This window comes from Oncorhynchus tshawytscha, linkage group LG26 (genome assembly GCF_018296145.1).
Source record: "Oncorhynchus tshawytscha isolate Ot180627B linkage group LG26, Otsh_v2.0, whole genome shotgun sequence".
NCBI lineage: Eukaryota > Metazoa > Chordata > Actinopteri > Salmoniformes > Salmonidae > Oncorhynchus > Oncorhynchus tshawytscha.
In genome coordinates this window covers 12,498,275-12,518,740 of record NC_056454.1, presented here as the reverse complement: position 1 = coordinate 12,518,740, position 20,466 = coordinate 12,498,275, and the positions used below count along the sequence as shown (strand labels likewise).

Here is a 20,466-nt window from a genome sequence, read left to right as displayed (position 1 = left end):
TTTATATATACAGTGGATGACTGATTGGGGGCGCTGTGTTGAAGCCACTGTGTTGAAGCCACTGTGCCTCCATCGTGGCCCTTCGCCATCATTGTAAAAAATAAATAAAAAAAAAAGATTTGGAAATACATTTATTAATGTCTATATTCATTTTTGACACATCTATTCTATTACCTTTAAGCACACTTTTAAATTATACTATGTGAGCTAAACATACACGTTTCAAATACTTAAATACATGTCATTGAAATACTGTAGAATTCCATTCGTTCCTACGGAGGACTTCTCCTACTGGGGAGTACCAATACTGTGTCTGACCAGCGACTTTAAAGCTTTTCATTGGCCATAGACGTAGTAACAGCAATCCAGGGTTTATGTACATAATTGGCTCCAACTCAGAGCAGCATATACGTCTGTGTTGGGAGTCTTCCTTGGTGGCTTTCGCATCAAACAAAAAAGGAAAAGTATAACAAAATGTAGGTCCGTACACAACTTGGGGGCTAACATGCATTGAACCATGTAGAGAAAGGGAAATTAGATTTTGAGGAAAATGACAAAACAGTCCAATCACCTTCAGTTGCCCTTTTAAAACAACGTTTTAGCCAGTTAGCTAAATGTCATGCTCTTCTTATGGTCAAAGGTTAATATACACATTTTCTAGAACAAACCAATTGCACTTGGAAACAGGAACTCTTAAACACAAGATGAATTATAACGCAAAGCCACAGGAAAGGGGATATAGAGCACTGGGAGGAGTGGGAGAGCGCTGGGCTGAGGAGTGGGAGGTAGTTGAGCTGAGGTAATAAAGAATCGATGAGAAGGGCTTTAATTGTTCTTTCAGATATTGTTCATGTAGGCCAAGCATGACTTTACTGCTCTGAGGTGAAACGTGTACTTTTATCAAAAGCATTGGAATGCAATGTACACTACCGTTCAAAAGTTTGGGGTCACTTAGATATGTCCTTGTTTTTGAAAGAAAATCACTTTTGTTGTCCATTAAAATAACATCAAATTGATCAAAATACAGTGTAGACATTGTTAATGTTGTAAATGACTATTGTAGCTGGAAACGGCAGATTCTTTTATGGAATATCAACAAAGGCGTACAGAGGCTCATTATCAGCAACCATCAATCCTGTGTTCCAATGGTACATTGTGTTAGTGTGTTCGCTAATCCAAGTTTGTCATTTTAAAAGGCTAATTGATCATTAGAAAACCCTTTTGCAATTATGTTAGCACAGCTGAAAACGGCTGTCCTGATTAAAGAAGCAATAAAACTGGCCTTCTTCAGACTAGTTGAGTATCTGGAACATCAGCATTTGTGGGTTCGATTACAGGCTCACAATGGCCAGTAACAAAGGCCTTTCTTCTGAAACTCGTCAGTCTATTCTCTTGTTCTTAAAACCAAACACTTTTAGACTTTTACTCAAGTAGGATTATACTGGGTGACTTTCACTTTTACTTGAGTCATTTTCTATTAACACATCTTTACTTTTACTCAAGTATGACAATTGGATCCTTTTTCCACCACCGGAAAATTAGCCCTTTAAAAACGGGTCGAATGCCTGACATTATATATAGCTATTAGCATAGCGGCCATAGTGGAGTTCCACTCTGCCAAGTGTCAACTTTTTCAGACCTTGCACAGCGGGAGTAAATTGCAGGTTATTCCGGGACAGTTCTCTGCTTCCAGAATCATGTCAACACTTTGTGCTGGGAAATTGAAAAACCCGAAGAGAAGAAAGAGCAGTGGAAATGTTGATTCGTCAAAGCCTCTTTTTACACCCACCATTTCCTCAAGTCTCAAAATGTGTCCGTTTTCACCTGGTCACTTTATCAAGACATACGGACGAAGGATCTTAATTTCATCCATCTTTTGTTGACGAGGATCTTCCGTTAAAGAGTCATCTAGCTCCTCAACATCAACACTAGATCTTAAAACCAACCACAGCAAAAGTACATAATAGCATTTGATTAAATGTCAACGCAAATGTCATGTACTTGAACCAACTTTGTTAAGTTTCAATGTCTCAACCTCAAGTTAATTACTAAACATACAGCACTTTGAAATTGCTTGACATTTAAGTGAATCTTCTGCGGTTGAAAAGAATGACCATGATGGAGGCAGCTGAGGCGTAAGAATCCTGCAGGTTGAATCTGGTTTCAGTTATAGACTTGGAGCCTCGGCAGCCGGTATAAACCTCTGACATCCGCCCACATGACTTGAGGAGAACATAGGTTCCTGACATAGGGGAGATGCCATCACCTCAATCCAAATCCAGCAGCCAAGCGTGTCTGCGCACCACTCTGGGACGACATCCAATACCACATTTGTAGTATTTCACTCAACCTACATCAACAGTCAACACATCACTGGAGAGTAAAGGCTAGGTGATACATTGAACTATAGAGTTCACTATGAGGCCCATCAACCACACTGACGAAATACATCCGTCATCAAAATGAAGCCATCTGCAAGCACATCTTAGCCAGAAGAACAAAACACTTGGCCATTTTGGCCCCAGCTGAACGTGTATTACTTACGGCGATATGACAGCAGGCTTAACAATTGTCCATTCATCACGCAGTGTCATGCCAGGTTATGACATGTTGTCCAGTGCTCAGTGACTGCTGCTGAATTCTCTGGAGGCCGTTTGTTCGGCAACGCGCTCAGCAGGGTTGACGGCCTGTCCGCTTCAGTCTTCAGCCACTAGTAACCAGAGAGCAGGAACCCCCCCGAGTGATACGGTAACATGCACTTTGTCTTTGAAATATTCAACAGTATGCCATCCTCCTCCTCCCCGTCGAGGAGGTAGGGTTGAGAGCTGGCAGAAAAGACTGTGGTCTGGTGAGTCAGCAACATCTGGAGCAATTCACACTGAAATGGCTCTTCCCCGTTCCCTGCTGTCCACTCCACACTGCAGAAGTCTAGAGCGCGGCGAGCCGCTGGTCTTTCAGACTCAGCATGTCAGGGCTATGAAAGGCTATTTCACTGGGGGGGGCATTGTGCACCTAATCTCTCAAAGCGCTGACATGCTTTGTGTTCTTTACTATCGCCAGCCACCCAGGATCCAATCAAAGCCTGAAATCTGGAGCTCTTTCAGGAATTTATCTACATATATCTAGTTTGATCGGCAGCGCACATGCCTCACCAAATCATTTCACTGTACCTCAACCCAACAACCCATAGAAGCAGAACTGAAAGCAGACTGCATGTGGGACATTATCCTTAAATCACCTTGATTGTATATACAATACATGAAAGCGAGCAGTTACATCTAATAGAGGACTAGCATAGATTCTGCAATACGGTGGGTTTTATTCAAATACTGTACACAGTCCAGTGACGTCAACGGTCTAAACTTTCAAGTGTGGGTGTTGGTTCATCTCTTCTCATCCTGTTGAAAAGGTCACCGATTAAAATACCTTGTGCTCACAGTTCTTCTATTCCCAGAAAAGTCTGTTTCCCAAGTGATAAAACAGGGATAGATATTACAGACTGACAGTGGAATCTCTCTAGTCTACAACTTGTGGTTGGCCTCAAGGATTGGGCTAACTCTCTTCAGACCACACCATGCACATGTGGGATGGAAAGAAAGAGGGAAAAAAGGATTGACGGAAAAAGAGGCATCCTAAAAAAAAGAAGGGTAATGGCAGCTCTTGATGGATACTCATTCTCAATGGATATTATGATTCAGTGATGGCCAGCCACTGAACCACAGAGGCAGTAGAGTGACTGAAGATGTGTCCAAAATGGCACCCTATTCCCTATACAGTACACTGCTTTTGACCAGGGCCCATAGGGCTCCGGTCAAAACTAGTGCACTATGTAGGGAATAGGGTACAGGAGGTTGGTAGCACCTTAGTTGGGGAGAATGGGCTTGTGGTATTGACTGGAGCGGAAATCAGTGGAATGGCATGAAATACATGGTTTCCAGGTGTTTGCTGCCATGGAAATTGCTCCGTTCCGGCCATTATTATGAGCCGTTCTCTCCTCAGCAGCCTCCACTGGAATAGGGGCCATTTGGGACGCATCTTGAGTGTCATTCCAGGGGGACTCAGCGGGGTACAGAGCCTCATCACCTGTCACAGGTTGTTCAGGGCACACATGGAAACCCAGACAATCATGGATGAAAGCCGTGGTATATCAGACATTATAAACTGGGTGGTTCGAGCCCTGAATGCTGATTGGCTGACAGCAGTGGTATATCAGACCGTATACCACGGGTCTGAAAAAACATGTATTTTTTCTTGGACTAATTACGTTGGTAACCATTTTGCGTCATTGAGTCGTGCCTAATAACAGCCCGTAGCCGTGGTATATTGGCCATATACCACACCCCCTCGTGCATTATTGCTTAATTATACCACGGGTATGAGAGAAAACGACTTGTTTCCTGTTCTATTTATGTTGGTAACCAGTTTATAATAGCAATAAGACACCTTGGGGATTTGTGGTATATGGCCAATATACCACAGCTAAGGAGTGTATCTGGGCACTCCGCGTTGCGTCGTGCTTAAAGTCAGCCCTTAGTCGTGGTATATTGGCCTTATACCACACCTCTCGGGCCTTATTGCTTAATGAGACATCCATAAAAATCACCCATTGCAGTAGATTAGCTAAGTGTTGAAGACAGGGAAGGCTTTGAGAAATCCTCATCAGTAGTCATACACACTCACGGCCATTCGTTAAAGTTAAATATTACTCAATATCTCATCATGTTTGGAGTGTATCCATAATGTAGGATTTATCATTATCTGATGAGAGAGAAAACCCCTTTATTATCTGAAACATATCAAGGAATCAGATTAACTTGGGGAGAAAACAAACAAATGCACTTTATCTAACTGGAGTTGGTATTTCAACCCTCTCAGCTCTTGTGGACCGGTGATGAACTGTGTAGGTATTTTCTGGACAGGGGACAGGCTTTCAACGTGATTGCTTGAGGCAGGTAATAATGGGTAACACTGAACATTAAGTTGCTCTTAAACTATAATTACGACATTGTTGTTACATAGTACTGTATTGCTTTGTAATTGCAGAAAGCGGAGTGGTTTTTGTAATTATATTACCAACATGAACAACAGGTTAATTCAATGTTGTTAGTAGTTTAATTAATTAGCATCCATTCACACGCATCCCCCTCTTAACAAAAATACACGGATGATTATGACCTGTAAACATATAGTTGAATACATGTCACTAAACCAAAGCAGACCGCAAAACAAAGATAATGAATGCTTTATATAATGGGTATTATTCAGAAATGAAATGTAGGCCAATGGGCTAAAATTGTTGAATAATAACAATTCCGATATGTAGGGTGACCCAAGCCTACTGTCTGAAAGAGCAGAATTAGACAGAATGATTCAACAATGAGGGGCATCTAAAATCAGCTGAACTATTCAACTGACTGATGTCAGTTCCTGTTAAACAGCATCTGACATGAGCACCGGATCAAAACAATCACAACAAACCAGATTTTTAAAAAGGGCCTTTTGCAAGCAGCAACACACAGTCTGGGCCAGCTTCCCAAATGACAACCCTATTCCCTACATAGTGCACTACTTTTGACCAGAGCTCTATGGGCCCTAGTCAAAAGTAGTGCACTATATTGGCAATAGGGTGCCATTTGGGATGCGGACGGGCTGTGTTTCTGCTGAGACTCAGACTATAAAAGCAGCAGTTGTTCCCATGATCACACAAACAATGCCGCTTTCTTCATCTAGGGTCAACAGTCACAGTCTCACAATAACAGAGGAGCACAGACCATTAATGGACTACATCTATACCTAACATACAGGCAAGAGTGAGGGATGGCAACTCTCGAAGGGTTGGACACGATTCAAACAAACGTCATTGTTGCTGCTATGCTCCATTTCCTATAGACTCCAATGAGACGTTTTCGATTGTCTCCCATTGTGGTCTGCACAGAAACATCCTCCTGACCACTTGTGCAAGAGCAACACCACTTTCTCCGACCAAGAACACTCACACAAAGAAGGTTTTCATACTCAGCCTTTGCTGCAATACCTCATGATAAATGTTTATTTAAATTTTTCATGAAGCGAATTCCTTCAATAGATGTCAGCTGTTGGGAGGGTGGCTTGGGTAATGTGCATCACGAGGAGCATCACATAGTGCATCTGACCTTGGAGAGGCAGAGAGGCAGAGAGGCAGAGAGGCAGAGAGAGAGAGAGAGAGAGAGAGAGAGAGAGGATTCACACAGACTCAGAGTATAGGCTGGTAGTATAACATGACCTCAAACATCACCACCGCCACCTAGTGAGCTAGACTCTTAGAAAAAATGGTTCCAAAAGGGTTCTGCAGAGGTCCCCATAGGAGAACCCCTTTTTGGCTTCAGGTGGAACCCTCTGTGGAAAGGGGGCTCTATCTGGAACCAAAAGGGTTTTACCCGGCTTCAAAGGGTTCTTCTGTAGGGACAGCCAAATAACCATTTTGGGTTCTAGATAGCACCTTTAATTCAAAGAATATACAGTACAGTGCATGGCAACTAGGTATGGACTGATGCCTGTAGAATATAAAGCTACATCTAAGTGGTTAGATGGGAGATATTCTAGGTATCTGATGTTGTTGATGATTCGTTGTCAATCTTTTGACGCCATTGGTGACCAGGCACAACACTTTTCAAAGGAAGAGAAAGTATTGAGAAGCATTGGAAGAGAACCACAGAAAGAAACAAGTCCATACCATACAATAACCAAAAGGTTCTTTTGAACAAGGTGATGCACACCAAAGAGAGCAAGTCACCAACTGGACCAAAAGTGATTGGGTAAATAAGGAGAACTGAACAAATGAAGTAGTTAATGCAGCTGTCAATCAAATCTCCGCAGCAAACGCACAAACCCAAAAGCAACCAGTTGGTTCAGCTGCCCTGACAACCAAGGATATTCTTTGTCTCTGCCTTCGTGTACACGGTGAGAGATTTGTGAGACGTAAGATACCAGTCAATTCTTATCCTATGCATAGTGTCCAGAGGCAGTTGGTGGCACTGGTCTTCAGCAACACGTGTGCTCGTCTACTTCTGCATATGCTCTTGTAAATGTCTTCCCATGCAAGGCAACATAGTAGCTCTATCCATCTTGTGAACGTTTTACGATGGCACAGAAGACTACTCCAGTAAGGTTTGAGTTGTTTGGGTGAGCAAGAAATACAGTCACTTGTCACTCAGGTGATATCGATTATGAAATAATTTCAACTCTAAAATGTTGTGGCTACCTTCTGTCATTCCTATGCAGCGTTTAGTTCAGATATCTGTGCACATTCCCAGAGGTGAATTTTAAATGAATGCTTGAAATGGAAACGTGGAGACGTCAGAAAGTTCCGAGTAGGCTACGCATCTCTGAAATAGCAGGGCACAGTTTTGCTGCTCTCCTGAGTGGGACAGTGAGTGATTGGAGTGAGGAATGTAGGCAATAGTGTATTCACTAAACTTCCACCGTTCCTTCCACTGTAATACTGAAAATAAATGACCGTTCGCCGAGCTTCAAACGGACACGCCTTGCACTTTCCCTTCGAGTAACCTAGTATCAATCTGCCCTAACATGCTTCGCCTCGATTTGCGTGAATCCAGAAAACGGCTATGTATGGGACACGTGAACTAGTCTAGCTGAAATTAAAAACATGAACACGTTTAACAGTACGAAGGAACCACAATAATTGCCAATCCCAAACACATGCATTTTATGGTAGATACGCCGATTATAATTTAAAGGGACGAATGAGTCACTCTCTGGAGCGTGACTAAAAAGGTGGTTTTGGTTCGGGATTGGTGCAGAACTGTAAAACTATCTAGGCCTAGGCTACGTGATTAGAGAATTGAAGAAAAAAAAGTATAATCAATGCCAAAGACAAGTGTAGACAGTTAGACTAGGTAAGGACATTTAATACAGTCGTGAGTTTAAACCTAAATGAACTTGGTAAAATAAAGATGTAGTAGGGAAGAATCTCCCGCCCCTCAGCTACCTCGCATTCCTCAGATTCCCACACACTACCTATTCATTCTCTACTGGTGCATTTCGATCACCGGGTCTCAAAGGCGATTGTTAGATTGTATACAAAGTAACTCATAGTCTTACAAAAAGTAGCACTTCGTGTAACGTCCACCTGATACAATAATGGACAAATCAAAAGTTTCGGCCACAATGTATCAAAGCGCACCTAAACGCGACACTCACGACCCAGTGAAGGTCCCTCAGAGGTGTACCGTGGTAGTGAATCAGTCACCAGAGAATTATTAGTGTGCATTAGCTACGATCCTTGCTTGATATGTGAAGGCTGGCACTGCAACAACACATGCGGTAATTGTTACGGTTTAAAAAAACGAATGTAGGACTGGAATCAGAGCTCGTCTAGTGCAGATGCTTTAATTGTACAATATATTGTGATGGTTTTCGAATCAATGAAAGCAAGTCTGTACCTTGAGGAGTATTATTGTGATCGCTGTGTTTTGGCGCGGATCCACATTGGAGCATGTAACTTCAGCGAAGTAGCACCTCAACAAGTCCGCTCCTAGTCCCATACATGCGGGGCGGTGAAACTCGCCTCCACAGTGAAGAACAAGACCCCTTCTTCGCAAACCGCGTCCACTCTGAAGGAACACGAGTACGCATGACGTCACCTCGCTGTAGGTTTGCAGCTTTCAGTCTTCATTGGCTCTGGTTTGGAAAAGAGGGCGTTTCGTTGGTGACTCTCTTGTTGAATAGACCAATGGCAAGGGGGAAGTAGTTGCCTTGGTTACACGTTTTGTCAACCAAATACATGTTACGCTGCGGAGGTGACCATAATAAGGTAGGATACGGTATAGGCACGTCTTTGGTAGTAGAACATATTTGGTATAGGCTAATGGTATGGTAAACTAAATTGTTTACCAATGTCTGTCCCTTTATGTAGGCTACTTATTGTAGACTAAAAACGACGTGAAATGTGGATTAATCTTGTTCGTGAGTTGGCCTAATAAATCGATGTAAAACATGAATTTATCTTATTCGTGAGTTTGCCTAATAAATATAATTAATACGGGCCAGGTGTAGGCTTGTGAGCAATGCACAGTGTAGACTAGGCTACTTTTTCTACTGTACATGTGGGCTCTGCGAGTGTCAACTCACTTTGAAACGGCGCTGGCAAAGTTTGAGAGCAGTTCATGATGTTCCCACTTATTGCAGAATAGGCCTATAATTCAGAGCTCCAATGCAAAAAAATAATAAACATATTACCGATAAGTAGCGTAGGCTACAGACGTTATACATCAACGTTGTCGTGAGACGAACTTTCTAGTGAGACGGTAGATCTTTAGATCTTATCTGGGATTTGAGGCAACGCCACCTCTAGCCATTTGGGGGGCCATAAATTAGGTTTGGTTCTCCCTGCCACCTCGCGGGCAAACGGTGTCTCCCCCCATTTTGCCAGGAGGTGGTGAGAAACTTTTGCATATTTAAAGCAAATTTCTGTTCATATGAATGCTGGGCTGGATATCTATGTGAGAGTGACTAACAAAATCAATGGGGGACCCCTGGTAGGTCAGGGCCCCTGAACACATGTGTGCCGGGTTGGTAATTTTAGACTACCTATTTAGCAATCTACAAAATGTTAGCTGACAGGGGCTAATTAAGTGACTGAAATAACAACTGGAAAACTTCTGAAGCACTACGAAATGTCGAAATTGCACCTTGTGTATTCTACTTTTCTAACTCTCAACAGTAAATTGAGACCCTGACTGAGTTCCCCTAGCGGTCGCGGAGCCCTACACACAGCGTATAGGAAGAGTCGACATTGAGTGTAAAGCACCATATGCCCTCTCCTCTCACCTGTGCTAACACTTTAATCCAGTCACTGTAACCTATAAACCACGGGATCAGTGGTATGTATATCCACGCCAAAATGTCTCACAATCTGCATGGGTCATTGATATGGACATTGATCTTTATTTTCTGAAAAACGTCTTCCACACTTTAGGTAGCCTTGGAATTAATCCAATACAATTCGTAGAGAAACCTCAAGACACACACTTTCAGCATGAAGAAAAGGATAATCAAATGAATTAAGAATAAATTATTATTCTCTTTTGCTCTTTCCTTAACACCCTCCCACAGTCCTACCATGTCAAATTGATTTCTTCATCTATTAAAGAACATTTGATGTCAGTCCTCAGCTGAGACGTTTTGTTTGTGCATTTGTCAGTTTTGTCTTATGTTATGATATGATGAATTCACTTTTATTTAGTGTCAACGATAACGATAATTAACCTCACAATAGTCATTTACATAATGCATTCCAAATGTATTTAGGAGGTTATGATGAATTCACATTTGCCATAATAAAGCACACCATAATAATTATATTATAAGTAATGTACATGATAAATTCAAAATGTATGTCGCCGGATATTCCACATTAGATAAACCCAATAAACATTCCAACGTGTCTCTTTACAGGAACACAGTCTGTCGTTGACTTTCAGACACTTTGAAGCGCTAATGAGAATTCATAGGCTATTTCTATAACCTCGTAGGAACCTGAATGTTGAATCGGCTGTTTTGGGAGACATTTTGTGATAAGTGGTTTTCTCCATTAAGTCCGTCAATGTAAGTTTTAATCCGTCGAATGAGCTGATCAAAGCAACAGCAGGAACGGTAACGAGGTAGGAGTGGTGACCTCTCTATACAAACTTTAAACAACCTTCTGTTTACATAGTCATGTTTTCCCCTTAGCTGATATTACTTGCTAAATTGCTGTGATTACAATGGTGTAATATTGCTAAATTGCTGTGATTACAATGGTGTAATGTTACATAGCATATTACTACAGTGATGTTACGAGGTAATTATGTAACTGTTACACTGTTATTACACAGGTATACGGGCAAATGCATGTGAAGTGTTACCCCAAAGGATTTGTTTAAAACCCCATGTACTACTGATCAACAGATGTGAAGCGATGAGCGGAAGAGACCTACGTGGCTTCATAACCAATTGCCGAACAGAAGATTTAGGTAAGTCAGCTCCAAACCAAACCATCGCTGGCTGCTTTTACTGCTCTTCCCTCTAGACTCACTGACTTCACATTCTGCTGCTCTCGTAAGCACAATTTGACCTCAAGTCCCTGTGTTAGGAGATTCAGCCATCTCAACCAACACCTTTAATGCCTGCCTCGTCCGTGGCAGCATGGCCTGTGTTTATTCACCCGTCTCCTGGAGTCACAGCCGAACTAATCAGGACCTGTCTGTCTGACATGTTTATTTCCTTCCTTCCTTCTACTCCTTCTATAGGACGTAGCTAATCATGAATACTGCATGCTAAATGGCACCCTTTCCCCTATGTAGTGCGCGACTTCATTAGTGCACTACGTTGGGAATTGGATGCCATTTGGGGTGCACACAAAGACGCACATCAGAGTGTTATAGGACAGTGGATGTGCCATTTCCATCTCACTTCCTCTGCTCTGCCATAAATGGAAAGAATTGAGAATTGACTGTTGTTTGATATGATTGACAGTTCATGCACTTTTCACATGCTCAATGCTTACTAGTACACAGCTATATTGTATATCTGGTGCTTTCTTTCATTGATATAGAAAAACTGACTCTACGGATGAAGGATGGACTTGGAAGCTCAAAGTATAAACCAGCTGAATATGAGAAACTACAAGCCATAGTTGATGCCAAACAACTGCAGTCTGCACACATTGCTCAAAAGGTAGATATTCTTGATTTTTTTACTCTGAGACGGTTTTGGAATATAGGCCCTGGCCCCGAATCCACATAGCGTCTCAAAGTAGGATTGCTGATCTGCCCATATAATAGTATTCATTACTATCTAAACGGCTAGACTGATCCTAGATCAGCACTCCTGCACAGAAGCTTGATGGATACAAGTCCTGGTTAGTTGTTCTTACGATATAAGAGGCAAAGTGTTGATGAATGTATGAAGTCTAAGATGTAATGTTGTGTGATATACTGTATATTTAGTAACTCCAAAGTACAGTCTGTTCTTGAACATCCTTAGGTGCAAGCTACCACGTTCATGAAGTAGTTCAGCTGTTCTTTTAGGCAACATAACACAAGCAACTCGCATACTAATTATGTATGTGCAACTTTCAGTTGATGGGTGACAGACCTGTTCATATAATGGGACGGTAAAAGACTGAGACAGTGCATGCATGCCTCTGCATGATCATTGCACTGCACATCATTTCCTTCTGAGGACATATTTATATAGAGTTGTTGTTCTTTCTCAGATGAGCAGCCATGAGGTCTTTCTGAATCACAAGCCAGACCTGCATTCAAAATTTGAAGATCATGGGCGTACCCACACGCACGAGCTTGCGCACACACACACACACACACACACACACACACACACACACACACACACACACACACACACACACACACACACACACACACACACACACAGATACACACACACACACACACACACACACACACACACACACACACACACACACACACACACACACACACACACACACACACACACACACACACACACACACCCTCTCCAATGATCCGGAGGAGGGGATTGACTATGAAACAGCAGACCATTACGTAACCTATATGGGCTCTCCAAAACGTATCAAATTAAAGAAGAATATCAAAATTCTAAAGATTTGGATTAAGCAGTTTGAATATTCATGAGTCTGCAGGAGGATCAACCATAAAGCTGTTTGAAGTTCTCATCTCTCTGCATCCTAGCATTGTGAGAAGTTAACCCTAGGGGCCATGGGGATTATGCTTGTAGACCTGCAGTGTTTTAATTGGTAAACTGTGGCAGCAGCTTTTTAGTGTCTTGTTATGGTTGCCCATGGCTCGCTCCAATTCAGCTCTCTGCAAGGACCAGATAAGGCATCCAGTGTTTGCATACGCCCGCCCCGCTGAAAGGCAGGCTTTCTATTGTGAATTTCCCAACAGTGATAGAGGGGAAATAAATGACTTTGAGTTGCCGCAGGATGTGATCAAATGATTGGTTCTCCAGTAAGATAGTGGGAGTGTCCTGGATACTGAGGCCTTACATCTTTGAAGGAGGGGCTCCTGATAAAATCCCTAGATCAACACATAATAAAGGGAGAATTCACAGCGTACTTTAATGGCTGGGGCTTCTAGCAGGGCAATCGAGAGCAGTGGTTTGCCTCTGTTTGTTTTCTTATTTTTTACAAGAGAAAGTCAAATAAATGAAAGTATATTAAGATACTCACCCCTCTTTATTTTCCCACCAGAAACACACACTTTATATATACTGAACAACAATATAAACGCAACATGTAAAGTGTTGGTCCCGTGTTTTATGAGCTGAAATAAAAGATCCCAGAAATGTTCCATACACACAAAGAGCTTATTTCTCTTATATTTTGTGCATAAATTGGTTTACATCCCTGTTAGGGAGCATTTCTCATTTGCCAAGATAATCCATCCATCTGACAGGTGTGGCATATCAAGAAGCTGAATAAACAGCATGATCATTACAAAGGTGAGCCTTGTGCTGGGGACAATAAAAGGTCACTCTAAAATGCAGTTTTGTCACACAACACAATGCCACAGACGTCTCAAGTTTTGAGGGAGCGTGCAATTGGCATGCTGACTGCAGGAATGTCCACCAGAGCTGTTGCCAGAGAATTTAATGTTAATTTCTCTACCATAAAAACGTTGTTTTAGAGAATTTGGCAGTATGTTGAACTGGCCTCAGAACCGCAGACCACTTGCAACCACGCCAGCCCAGGATTTCCACATCCGGCTGCTTCACCTGCGGGATTGTCTGAGACCAGCCAGCTGGACAGCTGATGAAACTGAGGCGTATTTCTGTCTGTAATAAAGCCCTTTTGTGGGAGAAAAAAACGATTTCTGATTGGCTGGGCCTGGCTCCCCAGTGGGTGGGCCTGGCTCCCAAGTAGGTGGGCCTGTGGCTGCGCCCCCTGCCCAGTCATGTGAAATCTATAGATTAGGGCCTAATGAATTTATTTCAATTGACTGATTTCCTTATATGAACTGTAACTCTTTAAAATCGTTGAAATTGTTGTGAGTTGTGTTTATATTTTTGTTCTATATATGTTATGCATGTTCCACCGGAATATTTAAATTTGCCAATGTATTTTCCTTTCAAGCATTCAACAGTGATAACGTTTCGCATGAATTGCAGCAGATTATGAAGCTTTCAAAGTAAATATTTCAAGGACAAAACCACACACACACACGGACTGAACTAAACTGCTGAATAAAGACCATTTTGCCATGATGCGTGAAAAGGAAAAAATACATCAATCTCTCATTCTGTGTTGTTCAGCTAGGAACATAGAGCACTAAGGAGGACACTCCTTTTTGGTCATGTTTTATACCACATGTATTACTCATAGTCTAGGTAGTCTAGGTCCCAAATGACACCCTATTCCCTACATAGTGCAGTACTTTTGACTAGACGCCTACTCATCTTACCCATAGGTCCTGCTAAAAAAAAGAATATAAAGTGAATACAGAATAAAGTGCACTTTACAGGCAATAGGGTGCCTTTTGGGACGCTATCATAATCTACCATGATTGCGGTCTTTGCTTTGGTCATGACTTGTCACAATGATATCAGTGAATATATGATAATAATGATGTCATGTTATCATAAACTTGTGAGGGATTATTGATAAATATCACAGTGTTCCACAGTTAACCATAGGCTGATATAAGGTCTGTTTTTCAGGTGAAGAGGACTCTCCGCACAGCCAAGGAGACCAAAGAGAGCTCCCTACTGAGGCAGCACAGACAGGTGTGGAGCAGAGAGAACATCAAACTAGCCAATGCAGGGTAAGAAACCCTGCATACTCATCACCAGAGTGTGAATTATACCATGGCATTCATGGGATCTCTCTTTTTTTTAAATTTTATTTTACCTTTATTTAACTAGGCAAGTTCTTATTAGACAAATTCTTATTTTCAATGACGGCCTAGGAACAGTGTGTTAACTACCTGTTCAGGAGCAGAACGACAGATTTGTACCTTGTCAGCTTGGGGGTTTGAACTTGGGGGTTTGAACTCCGGTTACGAGTCCAACGCTCTAACCACTAGGCTACCCTGCCGCCCCTTTCTTCACAGGACCTCCTCATTTTTTAGTAAAGACGTCATTTAACAGTAAAAAATATATATTACCTGTCAATTTGGCATGAACACAACCAGTACTGATGTTTTCATCTTATTGTCAAACAAATCACTTCAAAAAGTAGGCTTCCTGCGCATGTTCGCCCACTCCAAAATAATTTCAGCATCCAAAACGCACCATTTAATGAAGACAAAACACCCAAAAGTGTAATGACATTCAGCGATGGTCACTGGGTCTACACTCTTGTAGCCTGAATTAATTGGTGTGTCTTGCTGACAAAATGACCTTTTTTTGTAGAAAGAAAAGTTGAGACACCTGAAAAGGGGCTGAGATACGGGACTTTACCAGGATGACAAGTGCAGCAACATGGGAAAAGTGGTTTAAACCATGAAACAGAGGTGGGGGGTGTTTGTTTCATTTGGAATAAGCTTTTATTTTAATATTTACCATCGCAGCAATACAAATAGCATTTTAAACAAAGTGGTGAATGGTTAAATTAGCATTATTTACAGCCCCCCCCCAAGTTTGACTTTGTTCCATTTGGGGGAGGGGAGCTCATGTCTCATTCAGGGGGTTTAAGACCCCCTGGGCCCATCGCACTCTGCCCATCACGTCCATTACCATGAACCACTACACCAAATACTGTACTGTAGTCTTTACCCACCCTACTCGGCCAACAGGTCTGGCCAGCACATCTCCAAGATAAAATAAACAAAAATAAGCCCCTGTAAAATGGGAGATTCAAGATGGCTTTCCATAAACAAAGCAAGAAAGAAGGGAAGAAAGGGAGCAAGAACGAGTGAGGGAGGGGGTCTCAGTGGAAGGTGCTAGCTGCTGTGGCATTGCAACAGATACTTTCCCTAGTGTGATGATGAGGCAGAGGAAGCAGGAGAATTGGGCTGCCGCGGCCCGCTGGTGTCATGCGTTGTGAAGTGAGAAGGGCAGCGCTAGCTCCTGGGCGCATGCTGCCGCTTCTCGGGGTAATGACTGTGTCGGAGAGATCCAAGGTTAATGGTGTACACAAGCGTGGGTTCCTGTAATGAAGACAGATACACAGATAGACAGGCTGCACCACAGCGCCAGCACATATCCATTGAATTCATTAGTGTGCTGATTATGTAAGAGAGGAGAGAAAAGGTTTGTTTCCGTAGTTACAATCCCATTCGATTTTAGCTGGGACTAATGTATGAGCATGCGCCACATACTGTGTTGATGCATCCCAAGTGGCACCCTATTCTCTGTGGGCCCTGGTCAAAAGTAGTCTACTTTATAGGGAATAGGGTGCCATTTGGGATGTGTCCTGTAGTGCTGGTACAGTATCACTATGCCTAATGGAATTCCCTTTGCTCTCTTTTCATGATGCAGGGAAAAGGCTGAAGCTGAGCTGCAAGGGTTTCTGGGACTGAATGGTCTGGGCAGTACAACAGACAAGGAAGTACTCTCTGAGCTGCTGGACCCCGGTACAGAACCTCTCTCAGTCCTGAGTGCGTAGATACTGTTCCAGTCCCTATAGAGTGAGACAGTACCATGCTTACGGGTGTGTGTGTGTGTCATTAGAACTGCTTCTGGAGAGTGAGCTGGATGTGTTCAGGTGTGCCACGGTGGAGCCCATCTGGCAGCTGAGGGAGGACTTGCAATACAGACTGACTGAAGTCCAACACCAGCAGCAGCACCAGCCTCCTCAGCCGGCAGACTGGGTGAAGGTACTGCACCAGGTACGTAACAACATGGTCGCTGCCCAAAATGGCACCCTATTTCCTATGCCCGTGCACTACTTTTGACCAGGGCTCTGACCTGAGAGAGGAGCTGAGGCAGCTGCCCACTGCTTCAGAAAGCTGCAGAGGAACTTACTTATATCCATCTCTGTTTTTTTTATCCACACAATGTAACGCAAGGAATCTTAAGGCATTCACACTCTCTGCAGGTAGCAGAGAGTGTGAATGCTCTGCAGATCCTACAGAGACTTGAAATAAATCAAAGTCCTGTTCCTTTCGCACAAAAGTCCTCAGGTTACCCACAGTGCAGCATTCATTCCTCATGAATCTGGTGTTTGTTCGAAATCCATGTTACGTATGTCACCGCTATTGACTGAATTCTCCTTTTGACTCCTGGAGGCTGTTTTATGCTCCGGGAGAGAATGGTGGGATTAAGAGAAGGCAGGAGGGGTGTCTTTAAAACCGGGCCATATAGGGGGATGAGGAAGACACTGCCAGCCATTTTGTCTGCCTGCCTCCCTGCCCCTGTGTGAGTGAGTCAGTCTCTGGCGGATCTTCATTCCCCATTTCTCTTCTCTTTCATCCAGACCCTGCTGTCTTCCCCACACAGTCCTGCCCACCTGAGAGCCTCACCACAATTGAGCTTCTCTCTCTCTCTCTCTCTCTCTCTCTCTCGCTCTCTTTCTTGCTCTCTCTTCTCTTTCTCTGTTTCTCTCTTCTCTTTCTCTGTTTCTCTCTCTCTCTCTCTCTCTTTCTTGCTCTCTCTTCTCTTTCTCTGTTTCTCTCTTCTCTTTCTCTGTTTCTCTCTCTCTCTCTCTCTCTTTCTTGCTCTCTCTTCTCTTTCTCTGTTTCTCTCTTCTCTTTCTCTGTTTCTCTCTCTCTCTCTCTCTCTTTCTTGCTCTCTCTTATCTTTCTCTGTTTCTCTGTTTCTCTCTTCTCTCTTTCTCTTCTCTCTCTCTCTCTCTCTCTCTTTCTTGCTCTCTCTTCTCTTTCTCTGTTTCTCTGTTTCTCTCTCTTTCTCTTCTCTCTCTCTCTCTCTTTCTTGCTCTCTCTTATCTTTCTCTGTTTCTCTGTTTCTCTCTTCTCTCTCTTTGTCTTCTCTCTCTCTCTCTCTCTTTCTTGCTCTCTCTTATCTTTCTCTGTTTCTCTGTTTCTCTCTTCTCTCTCTTTGTCTTCTCTCTCTCTCTCTCCTCTTTCTCTCGCACTCTCTCTCTCTCTCTCTCTCTTTTCTTTCTCTCTATTTCTCACCCTGTCTTTTCTCTCTTTCTCTTCTCTCTCTCTCTCTCTTCGTTCTCTCTTCTCTCCTCTCCCATTCTCCTTTCACCCATTGACCAGCCACGCTTAAAACCATCCGCTTGTTAGAAGGTAAACGATAATAACTCAACTCAGCACTACTCTACTGACGGGCACTGAACTGAAGCTCTCAACTACGGCTCCAAGTGATTCTACACTTGTTGAAGTCTTGTTCTTTCCGCTGAGAGCAACGACGTGTGACGTGTGATGTTTTGGAACAGTGCATACATACCCCGTTCGATGAATAATGTCATCACTCAAGCGAGAGACATTCATAAAGGTTTAACGAACACAATCAAGAGTTTCTTGTGGAGATGAAATCCGGAGTTTCTTGTGAGTCACCTTTGTAATAGTTTCTCTCCATTGGGTGTAAGCATGCATTTGTACACCTCTAATACATTACCCTGAACCCAAATGATGCTGGCGGATGATATATTTGAACATGATTACCTTGGTAGTTACATTGAATGGCCTTCCTTTCCTCGCACTTCCTGTACGTTTTGAATGAGAACATGTGCAGGAGGAAGGACAATCTAATGCTTTTCTTTGCGATCTAGTATGTACTGTTGCACAATAGACTGCTTTCCTCTCTCTGAGTGGCATCAAAAATCAAACCTGTTAGAAATGGAAAGAGGGTATAATTAGAGATCATTTGGCTTCAGTGAATTGCTCTGATTATACGATTCACTGTTATTTGTCCACCAAGTTGAAGATAAAGCAAAACAACACTGGAAAATAGAAATTTGACATTTCTGTGGATCGTGTACTTTAACAGAGACATCCGTCTCCACTTCCTCTCACCAACACTTTATCAGATACAGAGCCCCTATACCATGATGGACAATCAGAGGAGGGCAGACTGATATTTCTCAGATGTAGGGGAGACGAGAGAAATGAAGTAACAATTCCTTGAAACAGAGTGTGTTTGTGTTAAAAAAAAATTGTGTCTGTGAGGTCACCGTCCGTGTGAATCTAAAGATCTTCTCAACACACGCACAGGTCAACTCTGTGAAGGACCAGCAGGATGCCATCAACAGAAAACTTCACACAGAGTATCTGGCCATAGAGGAAGACATCCTGTCCCTGGGAGTGGAGGTACCTAGGTCTCACACCATTAGGGTTGCATAATTCTGATAACTTTCCACAAATTCACAGGTTTTTCCAGAGATTATGTTAGGAAGATTCCTTATTTCCTCCTGATTCCTCGGGATCTTCCAACCGGGATTTCCGGGGGCGTGGGGGGATTTCAAACATGTTTCAACCCTATCTCTTGCCACACACCGTTTGATTGTGCTGCCAACAAATCCAGCCTTAATGTTTCACAATGTCATTTCAAAAGACATAACCGCATTGTCCTTTGCAGGAGAGTTCTACCAAAACTGCAGACTGTCTGGTGCCGGTAGACCAGGTTCCAGAGGAGTTTTTGAATATAGACTGCCCCTACCCTAGACTGACAGCCTCCTTGATCAAGGAGTTCCAATCCCTGTCTGAGAAGTACCAGTCCAGGTTGCAGAGTGTACAGGATCGCCTACAAGGCCTGGATAGGTAAAGAACTGCGCTGATCACAACTATAGTAGTCTCACCCTGAAGGTTGAATCCACTGGGCACAAACTGGTTGAATCAACATTGTTTCCACGTCATACATTAAAAATAAAAAAAAGTGAACGTAAATGACTTTTAATCAACGTGGGAAAATGATTGGATTTGCAACAAAAAAAAGACATCAACGTCAAGGAATGTCAACAATCTTTTTTTTTTCACCTTCTAACCTAAGTCCAATGACAAGGGTTTAAAAAATGTTTGATTTCACGTTGAATTCACGTTAGCTGACAACTCAATCTAGACATTGGAACGGACGTCTGTGTCCAGCGGGTAGATCCTCCTGAGCTGAAGCAGGGGTTGCTTGATAGCCCGCCATTTTGAATTGATGTCTTGCTCAAAACGAATCAAAGCAAAGCGCCGGTGTTGATGCAGAGAGATCCTGCCGTGTGACATAATAATAGAGCACAGTGTGGATGTGGAACAAAGAGATGAAAGTGTCAGCTTGGTACCGTAGACCTTATACACATGAAACAAGTTTACCCTCCCTAGGGAGGCTGGCTGTTAAAAACAGGTAGTCTTAAGGTTCTGTCAGTCTACCAAACTTGTACGCACAGCAGTGTTCTAGAATGTTGGACCGTTTGCGTTCATACTTTTTTTCGAATTCTCGGCGCAGCTCAAGCAATTTCTCCAGCTGTCAACATATTCAAATGAATAGAGGACACATACTGGGAGACGCGACGGTTGGGAATTGTGGGGAGGTGCTCGTTCGGGATGTGCGTCCCCCGTGGATGGTGGTCTC

The 20,466-nt window shown here is 42.8% G+C and overlaps 2 protein-coding genes across 3 annotated transcripts in view; one reads left to right on the top strand and one right to left on the bottom strand.

Annotated features, from left to right (window-relative positions):
• LOC112225179 (plakophilin-4) overlaps positions 1-8,594 on the bottom strand; it is a 113,670-nt gene extending 105,076 nt beyond the window's left edge. For both annotated transcript variants that reach the window (XM_024388867.2, XM_024388868.2), the window contains exon 1: positions 8,442-8,594. In XM_024388867.2, the coding sequence (XP_024244635.1) occupies positions 8,442-8,496 (55 nt within the window). In that variant the 5' untranslated portion in view covers positions 8,497-8,594. The remainder of the gene's footprint in view (positions 1-8,441) is intronic.
• Positions 8,595-8,745: 151 nt separating this feature from the next.
• LOC112224994 (coiled-coil domain-containing protein 148) overlaps positions 8,746-20,466 on the top strand; it is a 47,058-nt gene continuing 35,337 nt past the window's right edge. The window contains exons 1-8 of the mRNA XM_042306796.1: positions 8,746-8,812; positions 10,948-11,012; positions 11,594-11,715; positions 14,722-14,825; positions 16,483-16,577; positions 16,675-16,832; positions 19,125-19,220; positions 19,489-19,670. Of these exons, the coding sequence (XP_042162730.1) occupies positions 10,958-11,012; positions 11,594-11,715; positions 14,722-14,825; positions 16,483-16,577; positions 16,675-16,832; positions 19,125-19,220; positions 19,489-19,670 (812 nt within the window). The 5' untranslated portion in view covers positions 8,746-8,812; positions 10,948-10,957. The remainder of the gene's footprint in view (positions 8,813-10,947; positions 11,013-11,593; positions 11,716-14,721; positions 14,826-16,482; positions 16,578-16,674; positions 16,833-19,124; positions 19,221-19,488; positions 19,671-20,466) is intronic.